The following is a 25342-nucleotide window of genomic DNA, read 5'->3' on the forward strand; positions in this document are numbered from 1 at the left end:
ATATGGTCCACTGGATAATGAAATTTATATTAGATTACCAGAGGGTATTGAACTCAAAGATAAGAGTGGTTCTCGAGAACAGTACTGCATAAGGCTAGACAAATCGCTTTATGGACTGAAACAGAGTGGTCGAATGTGCTATAACCGATTAAGTGAATATTTAGCTAGAGAAGGCTATAAGAATGACCCAATCAGTCCATGTATATTCATAAAGAAGTTTGCAAACAAAGGATTTGTGATAATAGCAGTTTATGTAGATGATTTAAACATCCTTGGAACCTCTGGTGAAATCGCCCAAACAGTAGAGTATTTCAAGAAATAATTTGAGATGAAAGACCTAGGCAAGACAAAATTCTGTTTGGGATTGCAGCTTAAGTACAGAAACAATGGGATCCTTGTGCATCAAAAGGCATATACAGAAAAGGTACTCAAGAGGTTTAATATGTACGAAGCTCACTCATTGACTAGCCCAATGGTTGTGAGAAGTATTGAAGTGGATAAAGATCCATTTGCTCCTAAGAAAGACAATGAAGAAGTCTTTGGTCAAGAAGTGCCTTACTTCAGTGCTATAGGAGCGTTAATGTTCTTGGCTAGCCACACTAGACCAGACATATGTTTTGCCGTGAACCTCTTAGCAAGATATAGTTCTTGTCGGACTATAAGGCACTGGAATGGTATTAAACATGTTCTGCGTTACCTACAGGGAACGACAGACTTTGGTTTATTCTATACTAACTATAACAAAGAAGGTTTAGTTGGTTTTGCTGATGCAGGTTATCTATCCGATCTACACAATGGTAAGTCACAAACAGGTTATGTGTTTACACACGGTGGTACTGCGATCTCATGGCGAACTATGAAGCAAACTCTTGTGGCCACATCGTCAAATCACACGGAGATCCTAGCAATACATGAAGCCAGCCGTGAGTGTGTTTGGTTGAGGTCCATGACTCAACATATTCGGACGGATAGTGGCTTGGACGACAACAAGGAAGCAACCGTAATCTATGAAGACAATACGGCCTGCATCGCACAGCTCAAGGAAGGTTACATCAAGGGAGATCGGACGAAGCACATATTACCCAAGTTCTTTTTCACACATGAACTACAAAAGGCCGGAGAAGTTCAAGTGGTACAAGTCCAATCATGTGACAATTCAGCTGATCTCTTCACCAAATCATTGCCGACAACAACATTCAAGAAGCTCACACACCAGATTGGAATGCGGAGGCTTAAGGACTTAGAGTGATGCTTGGAACAGGGGGAGTAATGTGTGCTGTAATCTTTTTCCTTCACCAAAGTTTTGTCCTAATAGGTTTTCCTGGTAAGGTTTTAATGAGGCAGCATCCCCAAGCACATTGCATCGATCCCTTCCAGCATAGGCACGGTCATATCGTCCAAGGGGGAGTGTTGTAAAACACTTAGTGGACTCCATCGACCGGCCCATTTACTGTCCGTGTTATGTGTCTCGGCCACAAAGGCCCACCGGTCCATTGTCTTAGTCTTATGTCGGTCTAATACAAACACTATATATATGTAACCTCATTCATTCGTTTATCAATAAGACAAGAGATTTACGTCCTACAAACTCTCTAGTTTACAACAATTGTAAAATTTTAATGCTAAATTTTAATTTTAGAGACTACATGATATATATATTTTACATTGTTTTTATATTTAAAGATTCATCTCCATTATCTAATTTGGTTTATCATCTTATAAGTAATCATTTTCTCTTCCTCTCTCACCAATATCAAATGTTGTTATATATAATATGTGTTGTAAGAGTTTGATTCTATATTTTAATTTAGAAAGTTTTATATATAATTAACATTGTTTTTAACTTTTATATTATTTATATAAAAATAAAATATTTCTTTTATATTTCTTGCCTTTCTAATCTATTCATATTTATTTTTAAATTTTCCATAGCTAAATTTAAATTCACATATGTTGGTTTTAACAAAAAATCAAGTTTATTTGAGAATCTGTTTCAAAAAAACCAAATGAAATATCATTGTAAAATTTTAATGCTAAATTTTAATTTTAGAGACTACATGATATATATATTTTACATTGTTTTGATATTTCAAGATTCATCTCCATTATCTAATTTGGATTATCATCTTATAAGTAATCATTCTCTCCTCCTCTCTCACCAATATCAAATGTTGTTATATCTAATATGTGTTGTAAGAGTTTGATTCTATATTTTAATTTAGAAAGTTTTATATATTTTAACATTGTTTTTAACTTTTATATTATTTATAGAGAATTTGTTAAAAATGCCCCTTTTGATATACCCCTTTTCAAAAATACCCTCTTTTCTGGCCATTTTTATTTATGCCCTCTTTTAATTTTAAATGACCATTTTACCCTTAGATGAAAATTATTTTATTCAATAAAAAGAAAAACAAAATTTTTCCGCCAAAAAATTTCCGACATATTTTCCCGCCAAAAATTTTTCAAAAAAATTTTCCCGCCAAAAATTTTTTTGTCAAAAAACTTTTGATAAAAAATTTCGAAAAAAAAAATTTTCCCGCCAAAAAAAATTTATAAGGTTTTTAAAAGGTTTTATAAGGTTTCTACCTTATAAACACCTTGTAAAGGCTTTTACAAGATTTTTTAAAGAGTTTTAAAAGGTTTTTTAAACAACTTGTAAACGCTTTTACAAGATTTTTAAAATGTTTTTTAAAGGTTTTAAAAGGTTTTTAAAAGGTTTTTAAAAGGTTTTCAAATGGTTTTTAAAAGGATTTTTAAAAGGTTTTTAAACACCTTCTAAACCCTTTTACAATGTTTTTAAAAACCTTGTAAAAGTTTTTATAAAATTTTTAAAAGGTTTTTAAACACCTTTTAAATGCTTTTAAAAAGTTTTTAAAAGCGTTTACAAGGTGTTAAAAAACCTTTTAAAGCATTTACAAGCTTTTTAAAAGCATTTACAAGGTTTTTAAAAGCATTTACAAAGTTTTTAAAACCTTGTAAACGCTTTTAAAAGTTTTTTAAAAGCATTTACAAGATTTTTAAAAGGTATAAATTTCAATATTTTTGGCGGGAAAATTTTTCGATTTTGGCGGGAAAAAATAATTTTTTCGGGAAAAATTTTCGATTTTGGCGGCAAAATATTTTTGATTTTGATGATTGTACATTCTTGCTGTCACTCAAAAAGGGTAATTTGGTCATTTTGTATATAAAGAAGGGTAGTTTTAAAAATGGTCAACATGAAGGGGTATTTTTAAAAAGAGATATGGAAAAAGGGGCATTTTTGAGAATAAAATAAAAATAAAATAAAATATTTCTTGAGAATTTGTTAAAAATGCCCTTTTTGATATACCCCTTTTCAAAAATACCCTCTTTTCTGGCCATTTTTATTTATGCCCTCTTTTAATTTTTAATGACCATTTTACCCTTAGATGAAAATTATTTTATTCAATAAAAAGAAAAACAAAATTTTCCCGCCAAAAAATTTCCGACATATTTCCCGCCAAAAATTTTTCAAAAAAATTTTCCTGCCAAAAAAAATTTACAAGGTTTTTAAAAGGTTTTATAAGATTTCTACCTTATAAAAGCCTTATAAACACCTTATAAAGGCTTTTACAAGATTTTTTAAAGAGTTTTAAAAGGTTTTTTAAACAACTTGTAAATGCTTTTACAAGATTTTTAAAAGGTTTTAAAAGGTTTTCAAATGGTTTTTAAAAGGATTTTTAAAAGGTTTTTAAACACCTTCTAAACCCTTTTACAATGTTTTTAAAAACCTTGTAAAAGTTTTTATAAAAATTTTAAAAGGTTTTTAAACACCTTTTAAATGCTTTTAAAAAGTTTTTAAAAGCGTTTACAAGGTGTTTAAAAACCTTTTAAAGCATTTACAAGCTTTTTAAAAGCATTTACAAGGTTTTTAAAAGCGTTTACAATGTGTTTAAAAACCTTTTAAAAACCTTGTAAACGCTTTTAAAAGTTTTTTAAAAGCATTTACAAGGTTTTTAAAAGGTATAAATTTCAATATTTTTGGTGGGAAAATTTTTCGATTTTGGCGGGAAAATTTTTTTTTTTGGCGGGAAGAAATAATTTTTTCGGGAAAAATTTTCGATTTTGGCAGGAAATTTTTTTGGCGGGAAAATATTTTCGATTTTGATGACTGTACATTCTTGCTGTCACTCAAAAAGGGTAATTTGGTCATTTTGTATATAAAGAGGGTAGTTTTAATAATGGTCAACATGAAGGGGTATTTTTAAAAAGAGATATGGAAAAAGGGGCATTTTTGAGAATGCCCCATATTTCTTTTATATTTCTTGCCTTTCTAATCTATTCATATTTTTTTTTAAATTTTCCATAGCTAAATTTAAATTCACATATGTTTCCATAAATCAAGTTTTAATTTTTAAATTTTCTTCAGGTTTTAACAAAAAATCAAGTTTATTTGAGAATCTGTTTCAAAAGGTTTATCTTCACTAGATGTTAGCTCACGTTACGCTTGAGTTCTTACATAATCGTTATTCTATTTTGAAAAAATAATATAAATTTTTTTTTTTTTGTGTATGTCAAAATTTAAAGACTACTTAATATGATTTTAACTAAAGTAAAAAAATCAAATTTTCTTTTGATGATATATGAAGTGTAATTAAGTCATATTATATCTTACATGCCATATGCCATATATTTTTGTAGTTGTATTCATATTTCAAAATCATTGTGATATATATTTTCATAAAATTTATTTTGTAGTGTAGTTATGCATATTATTTTATTTAATTATGGTGACAGGTTAAAAAGATTTAAAATGTTTCAATTAAAAAAAAATTAAAATAATAAACAGTAGGTTTACAGTGTCTCATACATATATAACTAAATGAGTCTAACGATAGATTATTAGACTAATACATTTTCTAGAAAATAAAATTAAAAAACAGCAACTACTTTCTTATATTATTATTTTAAATTCTTTAATTGTGTCTGGACTTTGATTTATATGAAATGATAATGTTTCATATAGAAAAAAAATATTAAACTATATATCATATATTACATGTATATTCTATTAAAATAAACTGAAACTTTTATTAAGTTAAGATATCATTGGTTAAATCAAGAAAAATATTGATAATGTAGAATTTATAAAATTATGTGAGATTTGAAATATGAGGCCATGAGGATAGTAAGATGTGTGTCTTTGTTTTAATAGATAATACAGAAAGCGATGTATCAAAGGTAACTATTTGAGAGTTACAAAAGTGCAATTAAGTGCATACTTATACATTTTTAACATGTTCTATTATATTAAATTAAATTCATTGAGAACACTACTATGATATTATTATGGGAGTTACAAACAAACTTTATGTTTTTCCAACTCTTAAAATTAAAACCCATTTAATTTAAAAGTGAGTGTGGGTAGGTCCATAATTTGATTCAAAAGTATAATATGTTATACATTTATCATTTAAAAGGAATAGGAACATCTTATTCTCAAATAAATTTGATTTTTCGTTAAATCCAACATATATGAATTTATATATAACTATGAAAATTTTAAAAATAACTATGAATAAATTAGAAAGGCAAGAAATATTTTATTTTTATATAAATAAAATAAAAATTGAAAACAATGTTAAATATGTATAATACTTTCTAAATTAAAATATAGAATCAAACTCTTACAACACATATGAGATATAACAACATTTGATAATCGTGGGAGAAGATGATTACATATAAGATGATAATCCAAATAGATAATAGAGATGAATCTTTAAAAATAAGAACAATATAAAATACATATCATGTAGTCTCTAAAATTAAAATTTAACATAAAAAATTACAATACAACAAAAATAAGAAATAAAAAGAAAACAAAAAAAAAGCAAAAAATTATTTGAGGTCTTGTGAAAGAGAATGAAAGTAAAATAATATTAATATGAGAGAATGAGAGAATGCTTATTTATATGATAAGAATTGATGGAAGTTACAAAAGAAAAATGAGTGCATAATTATAATTTATTGTGTTTGAATAAAATTGAATGGTGGAATATGATTAATACATAATTTATTTTATTTTCAGTTATAATTTTATTCTAATGTGTGAGTTAAATTTATTGTGTTAATTGGGTCTTAAATATTGTTTAAAACAATTAAATAATTAGAAAGCAAATAACAAAATAAAAAAATAGAAATCTTTGGCTTCAACCAGACGACACTTCAAGATCGAGTGGCTGACGAGTAATCGTAGCATCCGATCCAGCAACACCGGCGCCTCCGGGTTGGTAGGTTTGGAGCCACTATCTCAAATAAATTTTTTTAAAAAAATTAATAATTTATTTTTTTGAGAAATCATCAACGTTTCTTGCCGCTGGAGAAGCTCTTAGGCAACCCATATCCTTTCAACACACTCATTGCAAGATCTGATACCTGAAACAAAACAAAACAAATTGATGATCTCCAAGTTTCTAAACTAAACACTACATTATACCTTTAGGCGAGAATCCACATCAAACAAAGAATTCGAAATAGCAATCAAAGACACTTTAAGGTAACATGCGTTATTTTGTCGTAAGCATCGAAACCCTAGCTGCTGAGATTCATTACAAAGTTGACTCAAACCTCTGCACAGTATTGGAAAGACATAATAAACCCCTAAAATTTTATTCGCATAGCCAAAAAAATGAAAATTGAAAAACAGATGGCGAAAAGAAGAAGCATCGACACAAAACCCGATCGGAGCTGGATAAGCAGAGACATATCTCCTCGAAGAAAAAGAATTAGAAGAAGTGGACAAATCGGATTTGGGAGGCCTAGGGTTTGGAATGAAAGAAGACGAAGCGTGGGACAATAGGAAAAAAGGAAGAAGAAGTGAACAATTGAGGATTAGCGTTGGTTTCACAAGAGTTCTCAATCACCGGCACATCAGTTGTAACAAGCTTCTTCGCATCCATGTCATGTGGATCAGAGGATCCAAGTTCCGGCTCTCCAGGTTCCGATCCAAGTTCCATGAAATAACCAGAACCGTTTTTTTAACAATAATAATCATATAATTAAATATCCTTTAATATTTAATTACAATCCAACCAATAAACCAACAATAACCCAACATACACAACATAAGACATATCAAACCAACTCCAATATATTAAAATACAATACCAATCATAAACAATATAAACCAGAAACCGAGTATGCTTCTAAACAAGGTTCCAAAATAAGTAACATAACCAATAATACAACCTGCACCACAAACACAATAAGGTGCGTAAGTATTACCAGAAATACCTGGTGAGGCAATCCTCCCATCTAAGAGCTATACACACAAGCAAATCAAGAGTACAACTACAAATAAAACATAGCAAACCAGCCATTAAATATAACATCCAATAACACATTCACCACACCTACACATCATCACACAAAACAAGTCATACAATGCAATCTCTTAGAGAAGCTCATGGTCACACACTCGCCTTATCAAACTGATTATAACAACAAATACAACCATTAGATACTCTCCTTACGTCCGAAACAGCCCAACAACGCCCTATAACAAGCCACATAACCAAAAACGACTTTATAGCAAAACTGGACCGAAACATCAGAAAAGAAAAATCTCAATGACAAAACCCTAAAATAAAAACCAACCGTTAACTATCAAATCCTCCGGTGAAAAGCTACCCCTAGACGTCACAAAGCTTCCCACAAAATCTCGTGCCGATCAGAAACCAGACAAAACCACAATATCAATTGCAATCCCCGATGGTCCTAACTCGCCTATGAGAAAACGTATCTCACGAAACTGCCAATAACTCATCGAGTTTAATTCTAAATCCACTTTTTGGACAATGACAATGAAAGGCTTTGGAACAACTCTACCAAATTTCGTTACCTTTGACGACGATTTGAGCAGTCGAACCCTTTTTCTCCTGAAACCTGACAATTCTGCTTCTCTTGCCTTCACTCTAAGTTCAAACTAATTCTCCTTCTTTCTCTCTTCCACCCTCAACGACCAAGTCTCCTTCTCTCTGAGCAACATCAACAAACTTCTACAACTAAAAAGAAGAGAAGCATCAATCTTTGTAGAGAGGAATTAGAGCTTTTTGGTTTAATTAGATTAAACCTAGTTTATCTAAACTGAAACTAATTAACCACCCTTTGGTTTAATTAATAACTCGACTAGCTTAGTAAACCAACCAGAAATTAGACCAAATTAACTCTAATTCCCGATATAAACTCTAATTATTCATAATTTTTTGGGACACGGGCATTACATTTCTTATCTAGAATCTGATCAATTTCAAACTGTTTCTCTTTAGAAACTTTGTCACAGTCTCCATGGAATCAGACTCCATTGTAATAATGTTTCTTATTTTTTCCCAACGCCAAAAGGGCAATTGACAATCAATTTCAATTCGAAAAGACGGAAACTCATAGATTCCATCGTCGTTGTTTTTTTTTTGGAATAAGTCGATAAATTTGCATAAGACAAAAAAATTGTTGGATTTAGTTAATGTAGCCCATTAACCATTTACTACAAACATAACACACAGCCCATTAACTGTTTAAACATCGGATAAATGAAAGAGAGAAAAAAACAGAAATAGAATTCATAAATGCCATGTGGCAAACAGTAAGAGCTTTCTTAGAAGTGGAAGCATACTTTATTATATAAGATATATAAAAAATATTTTTATTATTGTTGAAAATATTATAAGAAACATATTAATAAAGATTTTTTTTAACTAAAACTGGGTTATAAATTAACAGATTAATAAAGAAGTTTCACTTGTCAATTTAAATTAATATTGCCTTCAAAATTAATAAATTGAATGACATATAATTTTGCAGCCTTCTTCAATATATTAAATAAGATTATATAGTATATTTTAATATTTTCTTACATAATTAAAATCGCATATTAAGTTTAAATTTCAAGAAATAGATTTTTTTTTTTACGTTTCAAAATCAATATGTCAATGTGTTACCAAAAAAAAAATCCAAACATGTAAAGCGAAATTTTATTTCCATTAAGATAAAGTCTCTTTCCTCTCAACTTTACATGGTAATCATTAATCCATGTTTAATTGGTAAAACACTTTGACAAATTCAACTTAGCATATTATTAAAAGCAAAAGGAATCAAAATCTTCTGAAACAGATCATTGTTCTCGTTACTAACAGGAGATTTCTGTTTATTTCTTTCCTTGATAGCGTCCTCGCAATTGCCTGGTACATCCAAAGCTATACCAAAATCACTATTAGCGCTTGCATAGTCTTTCGATCGAAAGCTCGCTAAAGCAGTGTGTAACGAATCATTAGCATCGCCATAAAACTCAACGCAAAGGCGTAGCTCTGCTTCAATACTTCTATATCCCTTGCCCTTGAGGATCTGTTCAACGATTCTTTTAACGTTTATAGCTTTTGCTTCAGCGTTCTTCGTCGACGCTAGGATCAAATCTTCAAGGGTGGTTGCGGTTTTGCTTTGTGGATCTTGTGTAAGAGAATCGACGCAGAAATTGTATATCATGGCCGAATCTTTCATGGCTGCTTTCTTGCAAGAATCTTGAATGAGAGTTTGAGCAAATGCGAAACCGTTCAAGAGAAGAGAGAACATAACCAATGAAACTAAGAATTTCATCTCTTTTTATTTTATTTTTCTTTGGAGGAAGTAGATAAAATAAGAATTGATTGATGAAGAATATGTTCACTATGTGTTGCAATTTATAGTAAAAGTGAACATAGAAGTTTATGGTAAGACTCTTTGACTATGTACAATGGATGTGTTGAATCATTAATTCAATAGTTGAACTCATAAAATGAAGGTGTTGAAAAATGAAAAAAAAAAAAAAAAAAAAAAAAAAAAAAAAAACTATGTTGAATAACAAAAGTTGGGACCACTAGAACACATGGTGCATTATTATTGGTTGTTAAAGTTCTTTATAATTTTAATTCATTCTAACTGTTTGACATCAATTATTTGATAGTAATCAAAGTTTTATTTTATTTTGCTTTACCTAAAAATTTATTATTTTCATACTTTATAAATAGAGACTTTTTTTTTCATTTCATTTGAACATATAAATGTTTTTTCTTTTACTATTATTTTTCTATTAACCTCCAATTTTATTTATTTTAGTAATGAATGATTCTTCTCCTTATTACTTACATAACAAAAAAAAGTCATAATAATATTATTAGTTTAAGAAAGATTTTTTAATTCATTTTTTGTTAATATATTTTCAATTAATAATTCTTATTTATATGTAATTATAAAAACATAATACAAAATAAACATATAGAATAAAAGTAATGGAGCAAGGTGTTGAATTTTATTAAACAAAACCATTATAGATGATAAAATTGTATGAATGTTGAATAATTAGGTAAAGGAAAAATAAGATGATGTGGAGTGGTAAAAAGTGAAAAAAAAAAAGATGGTATTGAAAAACAAAATTAATGTATATATCCTCAATTCTTCATTAGACAACCCTTAATGGGTATTTTAACTTTAGATTAATATTAGTTTAATTTAAGAACTACACTAACTATGTATGTATTAATTTTTCTCACTCCACTGGTGAACCTTAAAATGAGTGTCTTAAAAATTAAAAATTAATTATTTATATAAAATGTGTTTTTCTAGTATAAATTATAATGTAACAAATGTTAATTACAATTTATATGAAAAGAAAATATAAATATAAATTATAATTGTAGTACATTTTATAAAAACATAATATATCTATACTAGTATTTTTGCAGCAGTTTTTGCTCAAAAATACTTTTTGGAAAGTTTTTACATTTAATGTATTGACTTTAATATTAGTTACCAATTTCAAAATTAATTATAAGTAAGATTTTAAAAAATAAGGAAGTATTTCTGTCTCATTCAAACATCAAGATATGATTCCCTTTCATTTTTATTTAAATTTATATTTAAATTATCTTGAATTATTCTATAATACATTTAGTCAATAAAAATTGTGATTTTTTCCTGCATATGATGTAATACAAAAATTTTAAAACGGACATATATTACTCAATATATAAATTAAAAATATGGTACAATATCCCACATCGTCAAAAAAATTAGACAATAGTTTAGAGTCATACCTTCAAAGAGACCAAAATGATTCCGAATACAAATGAGTAGAAAGCTTGATTTATCAGGCATTCAAACTTTAAAAACTTGCATTTGGTTTATTCCGGTTCTTTATTTTAAAGATTTTTAAAAGGTTAAATATGAAAAATATTTAAAAGCTTTAAAAAGTTATATATGATAAATATTATACCGTAGATACACAATAAATATTAAACATTAATATGATAAAGTGTGAGTTAAAATATCTCGGGACGGGTTTTATCGATTTTTATATTAATTAAAAAATATCATTAATTTGGTGTTACACGGGTAAAACATCATTTCGTTATTTTGTTAACATTGTTGGTATCAGAGAATAGACATATCTAATCAAAATTGATTAAAATAAATATCATGTAAAAAATATATTATATTGCGGTATTATATGGTTTATTTAACAATTATTATGTAATTATAACATATTTAACCAATAAATACAACTTATAATTTAGTTATAAATAATTTTTGTCCGCGGTGTACCGCGGGTACTAATCTAGTTACATGATAAATGGGAAACCCACAATCGAAGGCTTGCCAAAGCTTTAATGGAAAAACTCATAATCTTGGATTGGATTTCTTCCTCATGTGGCATGTACCATGATGCATCCAAAACCTGACCACAAGAAACAAACAAGTTACATAAGAATCACGGCAGAAAAAGTCTTGACAAAGTCTACAGTCACAACAAGTGCAAGTGTGAGCTGAATGCTTGGTCACAGTTCAATAAAGTGAAGTACACAAGTGAAGGAAACCATTTGAGAGTTACAAAAGTGCAATTAAGAGCATACTTATACATTTTTAACATGTTCTATTAATTCATTGATATTATTATGGGAGTTACAAACAAACTTTTATGTTTTTCCAACTCTTAAAATTAAAACCCATTTAATTTAAAAGTGAGTGTGGCTAGGTCCATAATTTGATTCAAAAGTATAATATGTTATACATTGATCATTTAAAAGGAATAGGAACATCTAATTCTCAAATAAACTTGATTTTTCGTTAAATCCAACATATATGAATTTATATATAACTCTGAAAATTTAAAAAATAACTATGAATAAATTAGAAAGGCAAGAAATATTTTATTTTTATATAAATAAAATAAAATTGAAAACAATGTTAAATATGTATAATACTTTCTAAATTAAAATATAGAATCAAACTCTTACAACACATATAAGATATAACAACATTTGATATTAGTGGGAGAAGAGGAGAGAATGATTACATATAAGATGATAATCCAAATAGATAATGGAGATGAATCTTTAAAAATAAGAACAATATAAAATACATATCATGTAGTCTCTAAATTAAAAATTAACATTAAAAATTACAATGATATTTCATTTATTTTTTTGTAGCCTATACAACAAAAATAAGAAATCAAAAACAAAACAAAAAAAAAGCAAAAAATTATTTGAGGTCTTGTGAAAGAGAATGAGAGAAATTGAAGAGAATGAGAGAATATGAAAATGTGAAAGTAAAAGAATACTAATATGAGAGAATGAGAGAATGTTTATTTATATGATAAGAATTGATGGAAGTTACAAAAGAAAAGTGAGTGCATAATTATAATTTATTGTGTTTGAATAAAATTGAGTGGTGGAATATGATTAATGCATAATTTATTTTATTTTCAGTTATAATTTTATTTTAATATGTGAGTTAAATGTATTGTGTTAATTGGGTTTTAAATATTGTTTAAAGCAATTAAATAATTAGAAAGCAAATAAAAAAAATAAAAAAATAGAAATCATTAAATTAAAATCAACCAATAAGGAGAGGCTGAAACTCTACTTTTATATATATGATTATCTATTTTAGATTAGCATACTAAGTAAAGATTTGGTATGTGTGCTGCTTTAACATTTTTTTTTGTATACATTTAATAAATCCTAATACAATAGTATATTTTAATTTAAAGACACTAAAGTCAAATAAAGTACTAACTAGGTATTAACCCGCACATAGTGCGGTATAAAGTAATTATTTAATATTTTTCATATAATTTTTATTTACAAAATCTATTATATTTATGGGTAATTGAAATATTTAAAATTCGATTGTGTGGTATATATCTATAAAATAAATTTGTATAATAATTAAAATTTAACCAATGAGAGTTATTATAATATCAATCTTATATTATTATATCATATGAACAAAGAGTTTTTAAAATTTATTTTAAAGATTTTATGAAAATATAATTAAAGGATATAATTAAGTTAGAAAGATAATATAAAGGTTTAATTTTGGGTGTTAACTGTATTTTTGGAAAAATACAATGGTAGATAAATGTAATTATTTTTAAAAGCTGATGATAAATAAAAGAAAGAGTATCTTGAGCTTTCAGTTTTTTTGCCAAAAAAATCGTCTATTATATTAATATATAGAGGATAGTTCCATAAAATTTATTTTTTTGGAAGTTAGACAGGGTAGGAAATAGTTGACTGAAGTCTGAAGACATTAATTGCATGTTGGCATTTAAAATAAAATCAACCAACAAAGTTCAAATCAATGAATGCCGTGTGTAAAATGTTAGGTAAACCACCCAAAAAAACTGTTAATATTCAACGGTCAGGATCACACCACCAGTGGAGCTGCAATATTTCTGATGGTCTTTTATTTTTCAGTTAATTGTATTTCTTCTGATGGTCCTTAGTCCTTACTTAATGAAATTAATGACCTAGTACATGATAAAATCAAGTGGTAAAAGAGCTAATCAGTAATTAACTAAAACTAAAATAAAAAGTGCTTAACTAGCCCCCGTTTCTTCTTCTTCTTCTTCTTCTTCTCCTTCTCTCAACTTCATTCATATTTATTTACCCAAAAGATACAAAACGACAGAACAAAACAGAAACCATCTTCGCTTTTTCATCGTCAGAATCACGCACGTGGCTGAATTGTCTCCGAAGAGAATAAAGTCATCAAACGCTTCAGTCGCTATTTCATGATCCACGAAAAAGTTGTTTGTTTTTTTTTTTCCGCGATTGCAACCTAAGATGAACGGCTACGTAATTTGACTCTACGACTACAGAAAAACAAAAAAAAAAGTTGAAATCTTTGAGCCGCGATATAAACATTACATTACTGCAAACCTAAAAATGACCGCTACTGCATTAAAGAGTTTCAACTACTCTTTGTCTTTAATTACCACCCATCATCGACTCAACCACAACTACTACTCCTACGCAATTCTCTCCTGTCGTCGTCTTCCTCGATTCCAGCCTGCTTCTACTTCTTCGTTTCTCAATTCTGGGTTTCGATTCTTTCATTCTAATCGTCATCTCTTCTGTAAGTTCTCTCTTTCTCCGAGCTTACACTTCTATGATCTGGCTCTTTTGGTCCACGCATGTTACATGTTCGACGAAATGTCTCAAAGATTCGTGCTTTCCATATATAAACGTTGATGATCCATAGATTAGAACAATTATGTTATTTTCTTCTTAATTTATTGCAAAATCTTCTCTTTATTTATTTATTTGTTTGTTTGGGTATGTATTGATCTGAATTATATCTATGTGATCTCTTTAACCTGAAATTATCTGTGTATGTTGCAGCTTCACAGTCTGGTTCACTCATGGAAGTGTTTAAAGCAGCTTGTTCAGAAGGCTCTTCTAGTTCCTGTGATAGGATTGCGATTAAAGCCGATGGAAAGAGTTACTCTTATGGCCAGCTCATATCGTCTGCCTTGAGCATATCTAAATTATTCTCCAAAGATAATTCTTTAAATGTATGGTGATTGGTTTGAAGTTTGTGGTCATATATATCTACTTGAAGCCATCTCAATTTTTTTAATTGACTTTTTTTTTTTCTCTTTTCTGGATTTTGTAGGGAGGTGAAACTAAGAAGTATGAAGGTTTTGGTAGTCTTAAAGGAGCTAGAATTGGAATTGTGGCAAAACCTTCTGCTGAGTTTGTTGCTGGAGTCCTGGGAACATGGTTTAGCGGTGGTGTTGCGGTTCCACTTGCTCTTAGCTATCCAGAAGCTGAACTCTTACATGTTATGAATGATTCGGTATGAAATCTATTTGTCTTTCTATTTTCTTGAAATTTTGAAATTTCGGTTATGGCCACTCAATCTTCAAAAAACTATTTGTTAGTTTGTAAAGGTATTCTTCTTGATCTTAGTTTTGTGAGCTCAGAATTTTGATCCTTATTCAAGCTCTTGGTTTTTCTTGCATCAGTTGTTCTCCCCATGACCAAAAAGTAGAATTAAGTAGAAAAGATATTAGAAGGCCTAGGTTGTTCTGGTTGGCTCTGTTTTCTACTATATTCATTATTCAAGCTTAGAAGTGTGTGCCTTAAACTGCTAATTACTATTGAGTAAGAACTATTAACATTTTCTTGGACTCTAACATTATTGTTTATGGTTTCTAGGATATATCTCTGTTATTGAGTACAGAGGACCACAGTGAAACTATGAAAACTATTGCAGCAAAGAGTGGCGCTCAATATCATCTAATTCCTCTTGTTGTTGACTCATCTTCGGAAACTGTTGCTAGCAATCAGCTTCAGGACAATAGTTTTGAAACAGAAGGAAAATTTCTAGGTAAATTCTGAATAGTCCTGAAATCATGAACTTATATTTGAAGCTACACTTTTAATTTCTGCTCCCATACATTCAGGCAATTATTGGTCTGTCTTTTCGGCATTACATCAGCCTTTATTTGTGCAGATGAACCAGCATTGATTGTCTACACTAGTGGTACAACTGGTAAGCCAAAAGGAGTTGTCCATACCCACAACAGCATCAATTCCCAGGTATATATATCTGAACTCCATATGTAGCTCACGTCATGTTTAAAATCCTTTAAACCTGCGTTAGAATGTGGCTGCCTATATTAAATTGATAAAAATTGTGATCTCTTGTGAGTTTAGTATTTCTCTGCCACTCCATTCGAAATGATGATGCACCAGTTTATAAGTTATAAGCTTTTATCTGTGCAGGTTAAAATGTTAACTGAAGCTTGGGAGTACACATCTGCTGATCATATTCTGCACTGCCTCCCACTACATCATGTTCATGGGCTTTTTAACGCTTTATTTGCTCCTCTTTACGCGCGATCTTCGGTAACTTATAGTATCAGTATTTAACGTCTGAAAACATCAAGCTCGTTATAGGTTTTTAGTTGATGTTTACATTCTTCTTTGAAGGTTGAGTTTTTGCCCAAATTTAGTGTTAGCGGAATCTGGCGTAGATGGCGTGAATCATATCCCGTTAATGATGAAAAAACTGACGACGCCATAACTGTATTCACTGGAGTAAGTCTTCGTTTTTTGCTTTTATTCCTTCAAAAAAATTTCTAATTCATGAATTAGTTGTCCCTGCGTCAAGTTAAGCGTTGATTTCAAGTTGTATCAGCCTTTTCTTGAACCAATATAGCAAGCTTATTTGTATATGTTTATATTTTGGGTTCATATCTGAATCGAGGGAAGTATTCAGCGCCAGATAACTCAATTTTTACTATGTACCATAGTCTTGGCTGAGTCGATCAGTTTCCAATTTGCTTCTGGCCCTCTAGATATGAAAAGCAAACACATTTTGCTTAAGAGAAATTTAGCTTGAGACAAAAAAAGAGAGTCATATAAAGATTTAGCTACTTTCAAGTGGTTATAGTGAATTTTGTGATAAACAGGTCCCAACCATGTATACTCGGTTGATACAAGGTTATGAAGCAATGGATAAAGAAATGCAGGACTCTAGTGCTTCTGCTGCACGGAAGCTTCGCCTAATGGTAAGCAACCACATGCTTCCTAAAAACGCAAATCCAGCTTAATGATTATCATGTATATGCTTAGACTTAGACGGCTGTTCTATTTTCAAATTCTGGTGGAATAAATGCTTACATATTTGCGGATAAAATACATTTCTTAGATGTCTGGCTCCTCTGCTCTCCCTCGACCGGTCATGCATCAATGGGAAAGTATCACAGGTCATCGTCTTTTGGAAAGATATGGCATGACTGAGGTATATAGATTTTCTTGTCTAATGATATAATACCTTAGACAAAGCCTGTTCTTAGTAGTTACATCTACTGAATTAATTTTTTTTCACATATTCCCAGTTTGTAATGGCAATATCAAACCCTTTACGTGGCGAACGGAAGGCAGGTACTGTCGGCAAACCGCTTCCTGGTGTAGAGGTCAGTGAGATCCAAATTCATACCTTTTAACCAATGCCACACAGCTGAGGTACTAATACTGTTGACATGAAGTTATGATACTGATAAAGTGTGTCAACATGATAGGCTAAAATTAAACAAGATGAAAATGATTTAAATGGAGTGGGTGAGATTTGTGTGAAAAGCCCATCTTTGTTCAAGGAGTACTGGAATCTTCCAGAAGTGACCAAAGAATCATTTACGGAAGATGGATACTTCAAGACGGGAGATGCCGGTAGAGTGGATGAGGATGGATATTACGTGATTCTAGGACGTAAGCAGAACCAATAAATACATTCAAACACAATTTAAGAGTAATTTGTGTTTTTCTCTTAATATCTTCTCTTCTCTGGCAATGATCAGGCAATAGCGCTGACATTATGAAGGTTGGAGGATACAAGTTATCCGCCTTAGAAATCGAATCAACCCTTCTTGAGGTAAACATCCATTTGCGTTTTTTTTAATCGAACTTTAGATTACTAGACCGAGAGAATTTGATCTCGTTAAATGAAAACTCCGGGATGTGTTATGCAGCACCCTACGGTTGCAGAATGTTGCGTGTTGGGGTTAACAGACAAAGATTATGGGGAAGCCGTTACTGCGATAATTGTAGCAGAGACAGAAGCAAAGAAGAGAAGAGAAGACGAGTCAAAACCTGTAATGACCTTAGAAGAACTGAGCGGTTGGGCTAAAGACAAGCTTGCTCCTTACAAGGTACTCAAAATATGCCAAAATGTTATCCAACAGTCTTGTCAAAGTATTTATTTTCTTGCTGATAATAGTCTTTATCTTTTCAGCTACCAACGAGGTTGCTAATATGGGAGAGCTTGCCCCGTAACGCCATGGGAAAGGTAGCTATTTCTTTCCCCTGAATGAAAATTTGTTTGATGTAATCAAATAAGAGATATCAATCATTCTTAGCTTTTGGAGTATATTTCGAATTGCAGGTGAACAAGAAAGAGCTAAAGAAATCTCTGGATAATCAAGAATAAATTCTCAGACAACCATAGACCTCTCTGTTACTCATTGTTCTTTTGATTCTGTTACACACGCATAAATCATAAATGTATTTATTTCCCTTTTTATTATATCTGTATTATGTACTTGACTGAATAATTTCAAGAGTCAAGACTCGAGACCAAACTATTTGGAAAGTAATCTCCATTATACTATATAATATATATTTCTATGTTTCTCGTGCTGAACGTAACAATCGTGAAGTGTGAAAAGGAGAAGAGTGTCGGTAAATCATTAAGGCCGCTAATCAGTAATCATTCCACAAAGGTTATAAAGGTAATTAACGCTAGTGATCCGATCATAATTAATTCCATATACATACAAGTTAGTTCTTTTTTCTAAATAGCACGTAAAAGACGAGGAAGTAGAGATATGGAAGATTCCACGGTCCTTAAAACGACATCATCGTATCTCGAAGAGATAGCACAAGGCACCGGGAAAAGCGAGTTCGAGGGTTTAATCTTGCAAGACTTAGAACTCATCCATGTCGGGAAAGGAGTCTTACGATGTAAACTACTCGTCACAGATCGTGTCGCGGTAAAAAACTTACTCATCCATCAAATCGAATCTTGAATTTTTTTATCTTTCTTTCTTTTTTTTGTTTGGCGTATGTATGTTATTATTATACTAACTACGATTTTAGGGAGAGGATGGAGCTTGGCACGCCGGAGTGATGACGGCGGTAATGGATTCGATCGGAGCTGCTGCTGTGTACTCCACGGGCAACGGACTCCATTCCTCCCTTGATCTCAACTCTTCGTTTTATTCAACGGCCAAGATTCAAGTTCGTTTTTCTTATGTTTTTATAAATTAAAGTAGATGAAACATGAAAAGTACTAAATTAGGTAAGTGCATTATTACTATTATTAGAAGTACTAATAATGAGAGATACTACATAAATTGCAGGAAACGGTAGAGATAGAAGCAAGAGTGAATGGGAGTAATGGAGGATTAAAATCAGCTGTGATTGAGATCAGAAGAGAGACAAGTGGAGAAATCATAGCCACAGGAAGGTTGTGGATGTCCCCTCTTAGCGTCAAAGTCATTCCCAATGTTTCTGCTCTTCTTAGTAAGCTTTGATTTTTACACAAAATTACCAATATTGAAAAATTTGATTCTCTTCAATCAAATACTAGTATCATACACACAAATGGCCTTTTTTGTAATAAATTAAGCACACCCATTAATTTAACATCATCCCTCTACATCCTAAGAAAATCCAAATCCATTATATATAATAATCTAATTACATACAAATATATAGATTTTTTTAATAACACACGAACAGTACCATTTGTGATCAACCATTTCCGGATCTTAGTTTAATTTTATAACTTCCTCTTCTTCTTCTCTCACACCATTAACCTTGTCATTCCTCACCTGATCTACCGTAGGACCATACGACCAGCTACACACAACGTAATAGATAACATTAACGAAGCTCAAGATCGCTAAAACCCAATAGTAATAGTCGTAGTGACCCTTGTTGATATTATCTTCAATCCAGCTAACGTTTCCCTTCTTTGAGCTACTCTTGATCGCATTTAGGATCACACTAGCCAAGATATTAGCCACCGCCATTCCTAGACCGAACAGGGAAGCCGCAATGCTGGACATGCTTTTAGGGAACTCTGTGTAGAAAAACTCTGTTTGTCCTATCCCGGTTAAGGCCTCTGCTAAACCATGTAGCACATACTGTGGTACCAGCCACATCGCTGAGATGTTCACTGTTGCGTCGGCGTTGTTGGCGAGTCCTTGGCTTATTGCGGTTTTCCTTCTGTAATGCTCAACAGTTGCGGAAAGCGCCATTGCTAAGAAGGATATGAATAGCCCTAATCCCATTCGAATCTTGACATTGATCCTAACCGGTCTACCTTGGATCTTGGAAGCTAAAGGGAGGATTGCGCGGTCGTACAGAACGACCCATGAGATTAAGGCTATGATTGTGAACATACCGAAAGATCCAGCTGGGATTTGGAAGGTCGAACCGCTGCTTAAACGTCGGTCCATTGATTTAGCTTGAAGTAACTGAAACGAGTTCTGGCTAACGTTTATCGACATCATTATCCCTGTGGACCATACCGGTATCACCTTGACCAACGCCTTGAGTTCCTCAACTTTGTCCGTTGTGCATAGCCTCCATGGGTTTAAGGCTAAACCATCAGAACCAAGGTCTTCCTCGCGGTTTCTTATGACACAAGCTTTGTTTATAAACCTAAACAATTGCAAGAAAGTGTCAATATAAAATAAACAAAAAACTAATCAAGAATTATATATATGAAATGGGATTCCAGTTCACCTCAATTTGTCACTTGGAGCTTTGACTTCAGAATCTTTCAACCGATAATAACAGTCGTTGGAGTCATGATGATCAGGCAAACTTAACTTCCTGTTCACGTAAGCTGCAACAGCCACTTGAGCTAAACCAGTGAACAGACTCTTGCTCACGTTTCGTTTAACGTAGAGAGGAGAAGCGAAAACAAACAAGAAACCCGCGAGCAGCATGAGAATCGCGGGTATTCCAAACCCGATTTTCCATCCTAGATGATCTTGAATGTAAACAATGACGGTGAAAGCGATCAAGACAGCAACCGATGAAGAAGCGTAGTACCAACCAAAGAAACTCTCAAGAACTCTCTCATTCTTAGGATTCTCTTTGTTGTCCAACTGATCAGCACCAAAGGCTAAAGAACATGGCCTGATTCCGCCTGATCCAATCGATATAAGTGCAAATGCGAAATACAAAAGAGCCAATTGGGAAGATGTCGCGGAACTGCAGTTGGTTCCGGCTGTTGCTACACAAGGTGATGGCTTCACTTGCGGTAACATCGCCGTTAGCCATAGAACCACCATACCCTGTAACGTTACGTTATGATTCAGACTATTTATTAAAATGGTAGTAATATCACTAACAATAACATAAAACAGTAAAAAATCAGAAATTGACATAGATCGAATAATAATTACGTAAAAGAGACGGTATATATACAGTGTGCAAGTTAGATTTTGTCGTTTTACAAAAATAAAAATGTAGTTTTTAATTCATTCGTAAGATGTCCTCAAAGAAAAGTACTTCCAAGAACAAGAATCTAAGTATAAGATCAGAGAACTGTGTACGTACGTCAATTGGTCACAATCATACGAAAACATTATTATAATTTCTTACGGAAAATGATTGATACTCGAGATGAATGATTGCTATAGCTAGAGATTTCAAAATCAATTGATGTCACCATGTATGTATATGATAAGGTTTTGTTTTTCAAGTGGGTGAGATAAAAAAAGGTTTGAGATCAAGAATGGGACGAGTAGTACAAAAACATGGGTCACACCAATCGATATTGCTTTCATGTCTAACACTTATATGTTGGCCAAAAACTAATGTCAAATCCTTAAATGGTGGCAAAATGTGGGTCTACTACGTCAGTTTCACCCATATATATGGACTCATAATATAAGTATAACTATAATAATATTCAAAAATATATATAAAAAAATATATCATATTTTTTTAATATAGAGAGAGATTCAAGCAGTGTGGTCTTTCACAATCACAACTTGGCAGAGAATGGCCATAAACCATAAGGAAAGCAACAAGATTTTCAAAAGAATAAAGATGGGATTATTTAATTAATAATGATGATTTAAAATACTTTTATGATGATTATTTAAGACATGTTATTATATAAACCCACATGGGACATATCAGAACACCTGGCTTCGAATTTAATAAAACCGACTTTGATATTTTTAAGACAAAGCGGTTTAGTTTACATTCATTGGACAGCAATTTCAGGGTAGCACATGCAACATGTGAAAATTTTGACTCTTAATGGAAAGAGGCTTCTTCTATAGAGGGCTTAATCATATTAACTCTTAAAATAGAAATTTCACTGTATATACTATAAGTCTACTATACTTTACGCAAATATATATACAGCTATCAAATGAGAACACGCACGGTAAAAAAAAAAATACTTACCAGACCAAAAGAAATCACTATTTCGAGAATTTAAATAATTAAAAAAAGTTAGAAAAACCTCGTACCATTTAATTTCTAGGCTCTTAATTCTATGACTTGGTTAGATTTTATTGAAGAATCCTCTTTTTGTTGTCGACGAAAGTAAAGTCAAGTTCAATCATCGAAAACTGTCAAACCGGAATTTTAACTCACAATTACCAATGCCAAGTAGGTTCGGTCCAATTATCAGATGCCAAGTAAAGAAAAAATACGGATTACACACACCACCGCACGATATGATTATTTTCACCCAAATTAGTCTTAAAAACATTCTTTTTTTTTTTTTGATCAAAGTCTTAAAAACATTCAAGTGTCTAAATGAACAACTAACACAGAGTTGAAATCGAACCGGATTAAACCGGGCAAATGAAGAAGAATAAACCGGGAAATTGAGAGAGAGAGAGGGGGACGGAAATTACCAGGAAACCGGAGAGAGAAGCAACGGCGATGGTGAGGAAGCGACCCAAATATGAATCTGAGAGGAAAGCTCCAACGAGAGGCAGGAAATTAGTAGCAGCGACCCACATGAACAACACTGTCTGAGCTTTGGCAACTCCCAATCTGTAATCACTCATCAGGTAAAGAATCATGTTCTGTAACAACCCGTAGCTCGCCACTTTCTCGAACGCCTCGTTTCCTTCACAAGAAGAGAGAATTTAGAATCAAGATTTGGGTTTTATTAAAGAAAAGAAAAAAAAAGTGAGAGATGTAATGTTTTAGTATTTTACCAATGATGAAAGGCATAGTGAGAAGACCACCGTTGGCTCTGCTTCTTCTACTACTACTACTACTACTTGGTTGAAGCATCTCCTTTGATGAGTCTTTTTGATCCGGAGGGTTCTCCATTGTGTTACCTTTTCTTCAGCTTAGCTTAGGCGAGAGAGATAAGAAGAGAGAAGAGAGAAGAAGAAGAAGAAGATCTTTGTCTTTGTGAGAGAGCTTAAAAGAGTTAATGCGATCTCATTTCAGTTCAGACAGCGAGGAATCTCTGTTTTCTGCGACGAGTGAGCAATAATAAATGGGGCAGAGAGAGAGAAAGAGAGATATTTAAATATACTTACCATTCTTCTTTTTTTTAATCTTAAGGCCAAATAAATTAATACTACTACTCTACTTGTATCAATTTTTTAATATAAAAACTCAACTTATTATCCTAATAGTTTTTTTTTCTTAACTTCTTTTTTTATAGAGTGAAATGAAGTTTATCCCCATTTGCATACGACAATTTTTTTATAGAGTGAAATGAAGTTTATCCTTAGTTAGTAGTACTAAGTACGGGGACAAAAAAGTTAGTAGATTAAACGTCATTTTCCTAATCTATAGCTAAAAAACAAGTTGATTAATAAATGCCAGGGAAATATTTTTCTTTTGTAAAAAATATATATATGGATAGATATTTATATATAGATATTTACAAAAAAAAAAAAGGAAAAAAAAAAAAGAACAACCAGTACATTGTACATTCAACTTCCAATGTTCCATGTTACTTACGTCAAACATAAAAAAGGTAGTGCTATTGACTTATTTTTGAAATAAATCCTTTTAAAAAAAAAACTATTTCTATTTCAAGTCAGCAGAAAATTATGAATTTGAAAATATGTTAATAAATGTAATCATACTTAAATTGGTTTTCTAAATATATTGAGATGTCTTAATTTTTAATTAAATTTTGATTTGAACATTGGAGTCGTCTTTGTAAACATCACATTAGTGTTCTAGGTTTTATAAGGGTTGCTGATCGCACGCATGTTTACTTACTTACTCCAAGAGATCAGCCTATAGTTGAAATTTTGAGCTCAAAGCTTGCGAAGGGCATATCAAACTTAAGAAGGTAAAGGGAATGAAGAAAACTTCAATTTTTCTTCTTGACTAGTCACATAATTACGAGAGGGATCCAAAAATACATATTTTCAATAATTCATTATCTTTCTAAAGAAGTCTTCTTCTAATGATCAGGCCTACAAAGGCTACAAATAAATAAAGTTGTTCCATCTCTTCCACTTGAAAGGTTTACAAGTGCTCTAACAATCCTTTAACTAAACATGTAAAATAGCTTTCACAAATGACATCCCATTACCAAAAAGGAAGGGATCAAAATCATAACAAAAGTTTACTAATAATTGAGAAATGGAAAAACATCCCATGAGGTTAACAGCTTTTGTTTTGGCTGTCTCTCTTCCTCTTTTCTTGACAAATTGAAACTTTTCTTATTTGATTTCTTTCTTTCATTATAAAGAAATGAAGAAGATTCATTAAAGTAAGTGCAATCATATTTTAAATTTTCTTTTTGCTTCGCTTTCTCCAAATCACACTACTAAGTCAACATCTCCCCAAAGAGTTGGCCCTAAAAAGAAAACACTAATAAAATAGTAGCATACCATAATTTACCACAACCATGTAACAATGTATGCATGACCTTTATTTACTTCATGAATAAACTTTAGTACTTTATCTAAGAAGTTTCGGACTTTACTATGTACAGTAGTAGTAACTTCGAATATAGTAAATTAAATTAGTTTTTTCCTCTGCTAATGTCGACTTTTAGACCAAACTCATTACTTATCCCCAAAAGTTTCTCGAATAAAATAGGTAAGACTATGACCATCCATTCCAAATTGACAATTACGTTTTGATGTGACTAAATCCAAATAGTGAAATAGTGAAATGCGTTATATACAATACTATAAAAATATGTGAATAGAAACTAAAGTATATATACGTATCATTGGTATTTGATTTTGTTAAGGTAACAGCAAAAAATGAATAAATATACATATATATATATATATTTTAAATAGATCATTTAGTTACCATAGATTATATCATTGCAGACCATAAGTAAGACTCGTTAATTATCTGAACTTTATTGAGGTCTTTATTGCATCCACATTTAAATACCAAACTCCTGACATTTAAATAAATCGGAATTAATCAAGACATCAACTATAAAATTCTCCGGTTTATAAACAACAATAAAAAAATCTCTTAAAATATTTTCTTAGATATGATCATATGAAATT

The 25342-nt window shown here is 31.2% G+C and overlaps 3 protein-coding genes and 1 pseudogene across 4 annotated transcripts; 2 read left to right on the plus strand and 2 right to left on the minus strand.

The window, feature by feature from the left end:
- Positions 1-8981: 8981 nt before the first annotated feature.
- Positions 8982-9668, minus strand: LOC104745941 (pectinesterase inhibitor 12 pseudogene; annotated as a pseudogene). Its single transcript, XR_015582230.1, has one exon. The product of XR_015582230.1 is annotated as a pectinesterase inhibitor 12 pseudogene (transcript).
- A 4151-nt stretch (positions 9669-13819) lies between these two features.
- LOC104745942 (malonate--CoA ligase) lies at positions 13820-18477 on the plus strand. The gene is made up of 15 exons (XM_010467325.3): positions 13820-14415; positions 14682-14854; positions 14956-15138; positions 15501-15672; positions 15799-15884; positions 16071-16193; positions 16278-16385; positions 16760-16858; positions 16999-17091; positions 17189-17266; positions 17372-17558; positions 17648-17721; positions 17819-17998; positions 18082-18135; positions 18232-18477. Exons 1-15 carry the CDS (start codon positions 14226-14228, stop codon positions 18274-18276), a joined length of 1845 nt encoding a protein of 614 aa, XP_010465627.1. The 5' UTR covers positions 13820-14225; the 3' UTR covers positions 18277-18477.
- Positions 18478-18490: 13 nt separating this feature from the next.
- LOC104745946 (uncharacterized) lies at positions 18491-19519 on the plus strand. Its single transcript, XM_010467328.3, has 3 exons — positions 18491-18838; positions 18945-19085; positions 19208-19519. The coding sequence occupies exons 1-3, from the start codon at positions 18674-18676 to the stop codon at positions 19379-19381; spliced, it is 480 nt and encodes a 159-aa protein (XP_010465630.1). The 5' UTR covers positions 18491-18673; the 3' UTR covers positions 19382-19519.
- On the minus strand, positions 19404-23557 carry LOC104748228 (protein NRT1/ PTR FAMILY 1.1). Its single transcript, XM_087488413.1, has 4 exons — positions 23051-23557; positions 22742-22959; positions 20601-21157; positions 19404-20516 (listed from the first exon to the last, which is right to left on the minus strand). Exons 1-4 carry the CDS (start codon positions 23166-23168, stop codon positions 19619-19621), a joined length of 1791 nt encoding a protein of 596 aa, XP_087344539.1. The 5' UTR covers positions 23169-23557; the 3' UTR covers positions 19404-19618.
- Between the last annotated feature and the right edge of the window lie 1785 nt (positions 23558-25342).

The sequence above is a fragment of the Camelina sativa genome, chromosome 15 (assembly GCF_030686135.1).
Source record: "Camelina sativa cultivar CO46 ecotype springtype chromosome 15, ASM3068613v1".
Classification (NCBI taxonomy): Eukaryota; Viridiplantae; Streptophyta; class Magnoliopsida; order Brassicales; family Brassicaceae; genus Camelina; species Camelina sativa.

Excerpts from the sequence above, each read along its gene's own strand:
- LOC104745942 (XM_010467325.3), top strand. The coding sequence starts at position 14,226 with ATGACCGCTACTGCATTAAAGAGTTTCAACTACTCTTTGTCTTTAATT. Across the intron at positions 15,673-15,798 it reads AACAGAAGGAAAATTTCTAG|ATGAACCAGCATTGATTGTC; the intron begins GTAAATTCTGAA and ends TTATTTGTGCAG. Across the intron at positions 18,136-18,231 it reads CCCGTAACGCCATGGGAAAG|GTGAACAAGAAAGAGCTAAA; the intron begins GTAGCTATTTCT and ends TTCGAATTGCAG.
- LOC104745946 (XM_010467328.3), top strand. The coding sequence starts at position 18,674 with ATGGAAGATTCCACGGTCCTTAAAACGACATCATCGTATCTCGAAGAG. Across the intron at positions 18,839-18,944 it reads TCGTCACAGATCGTGTCGCG|GGAGAGGATGGAGCTTGGCA; the intron begins GTAAAAAACTTA and ends CTACGATTTTAG. Across the intron at positions 19,086-19,207 it reads ATTCAACGGCCAAGATTCAA|GAAACGGTAGAGATAGAAGC; the intron begins GTTCGTTTTTCT and ends CATAAATTGCAG.
- LOC104748228 (XM_087488413.1), bottom strand. The coding sequence starts at position 23,168 with ATGGAGAACCCTCCGGATCAAAAAGACTCATCAAAGGAGATGCTTCAA. Across the intron at positions 22,960-23,050 it reads CACTATGCCTTTCATCATTG|GAAACGAGGCGTTCGAGAAA; the intron begins GTAAAATACTAA and ends CTTCTTGTGAAG. Across the intron at positions 20,517-20,600 it reads GCTCCAAGTGACAAATTGAG|GTTTATAAACAAAGCTTGTG; the intron begins GTGAACTGGAAT and ends GCAATTGTTTAG.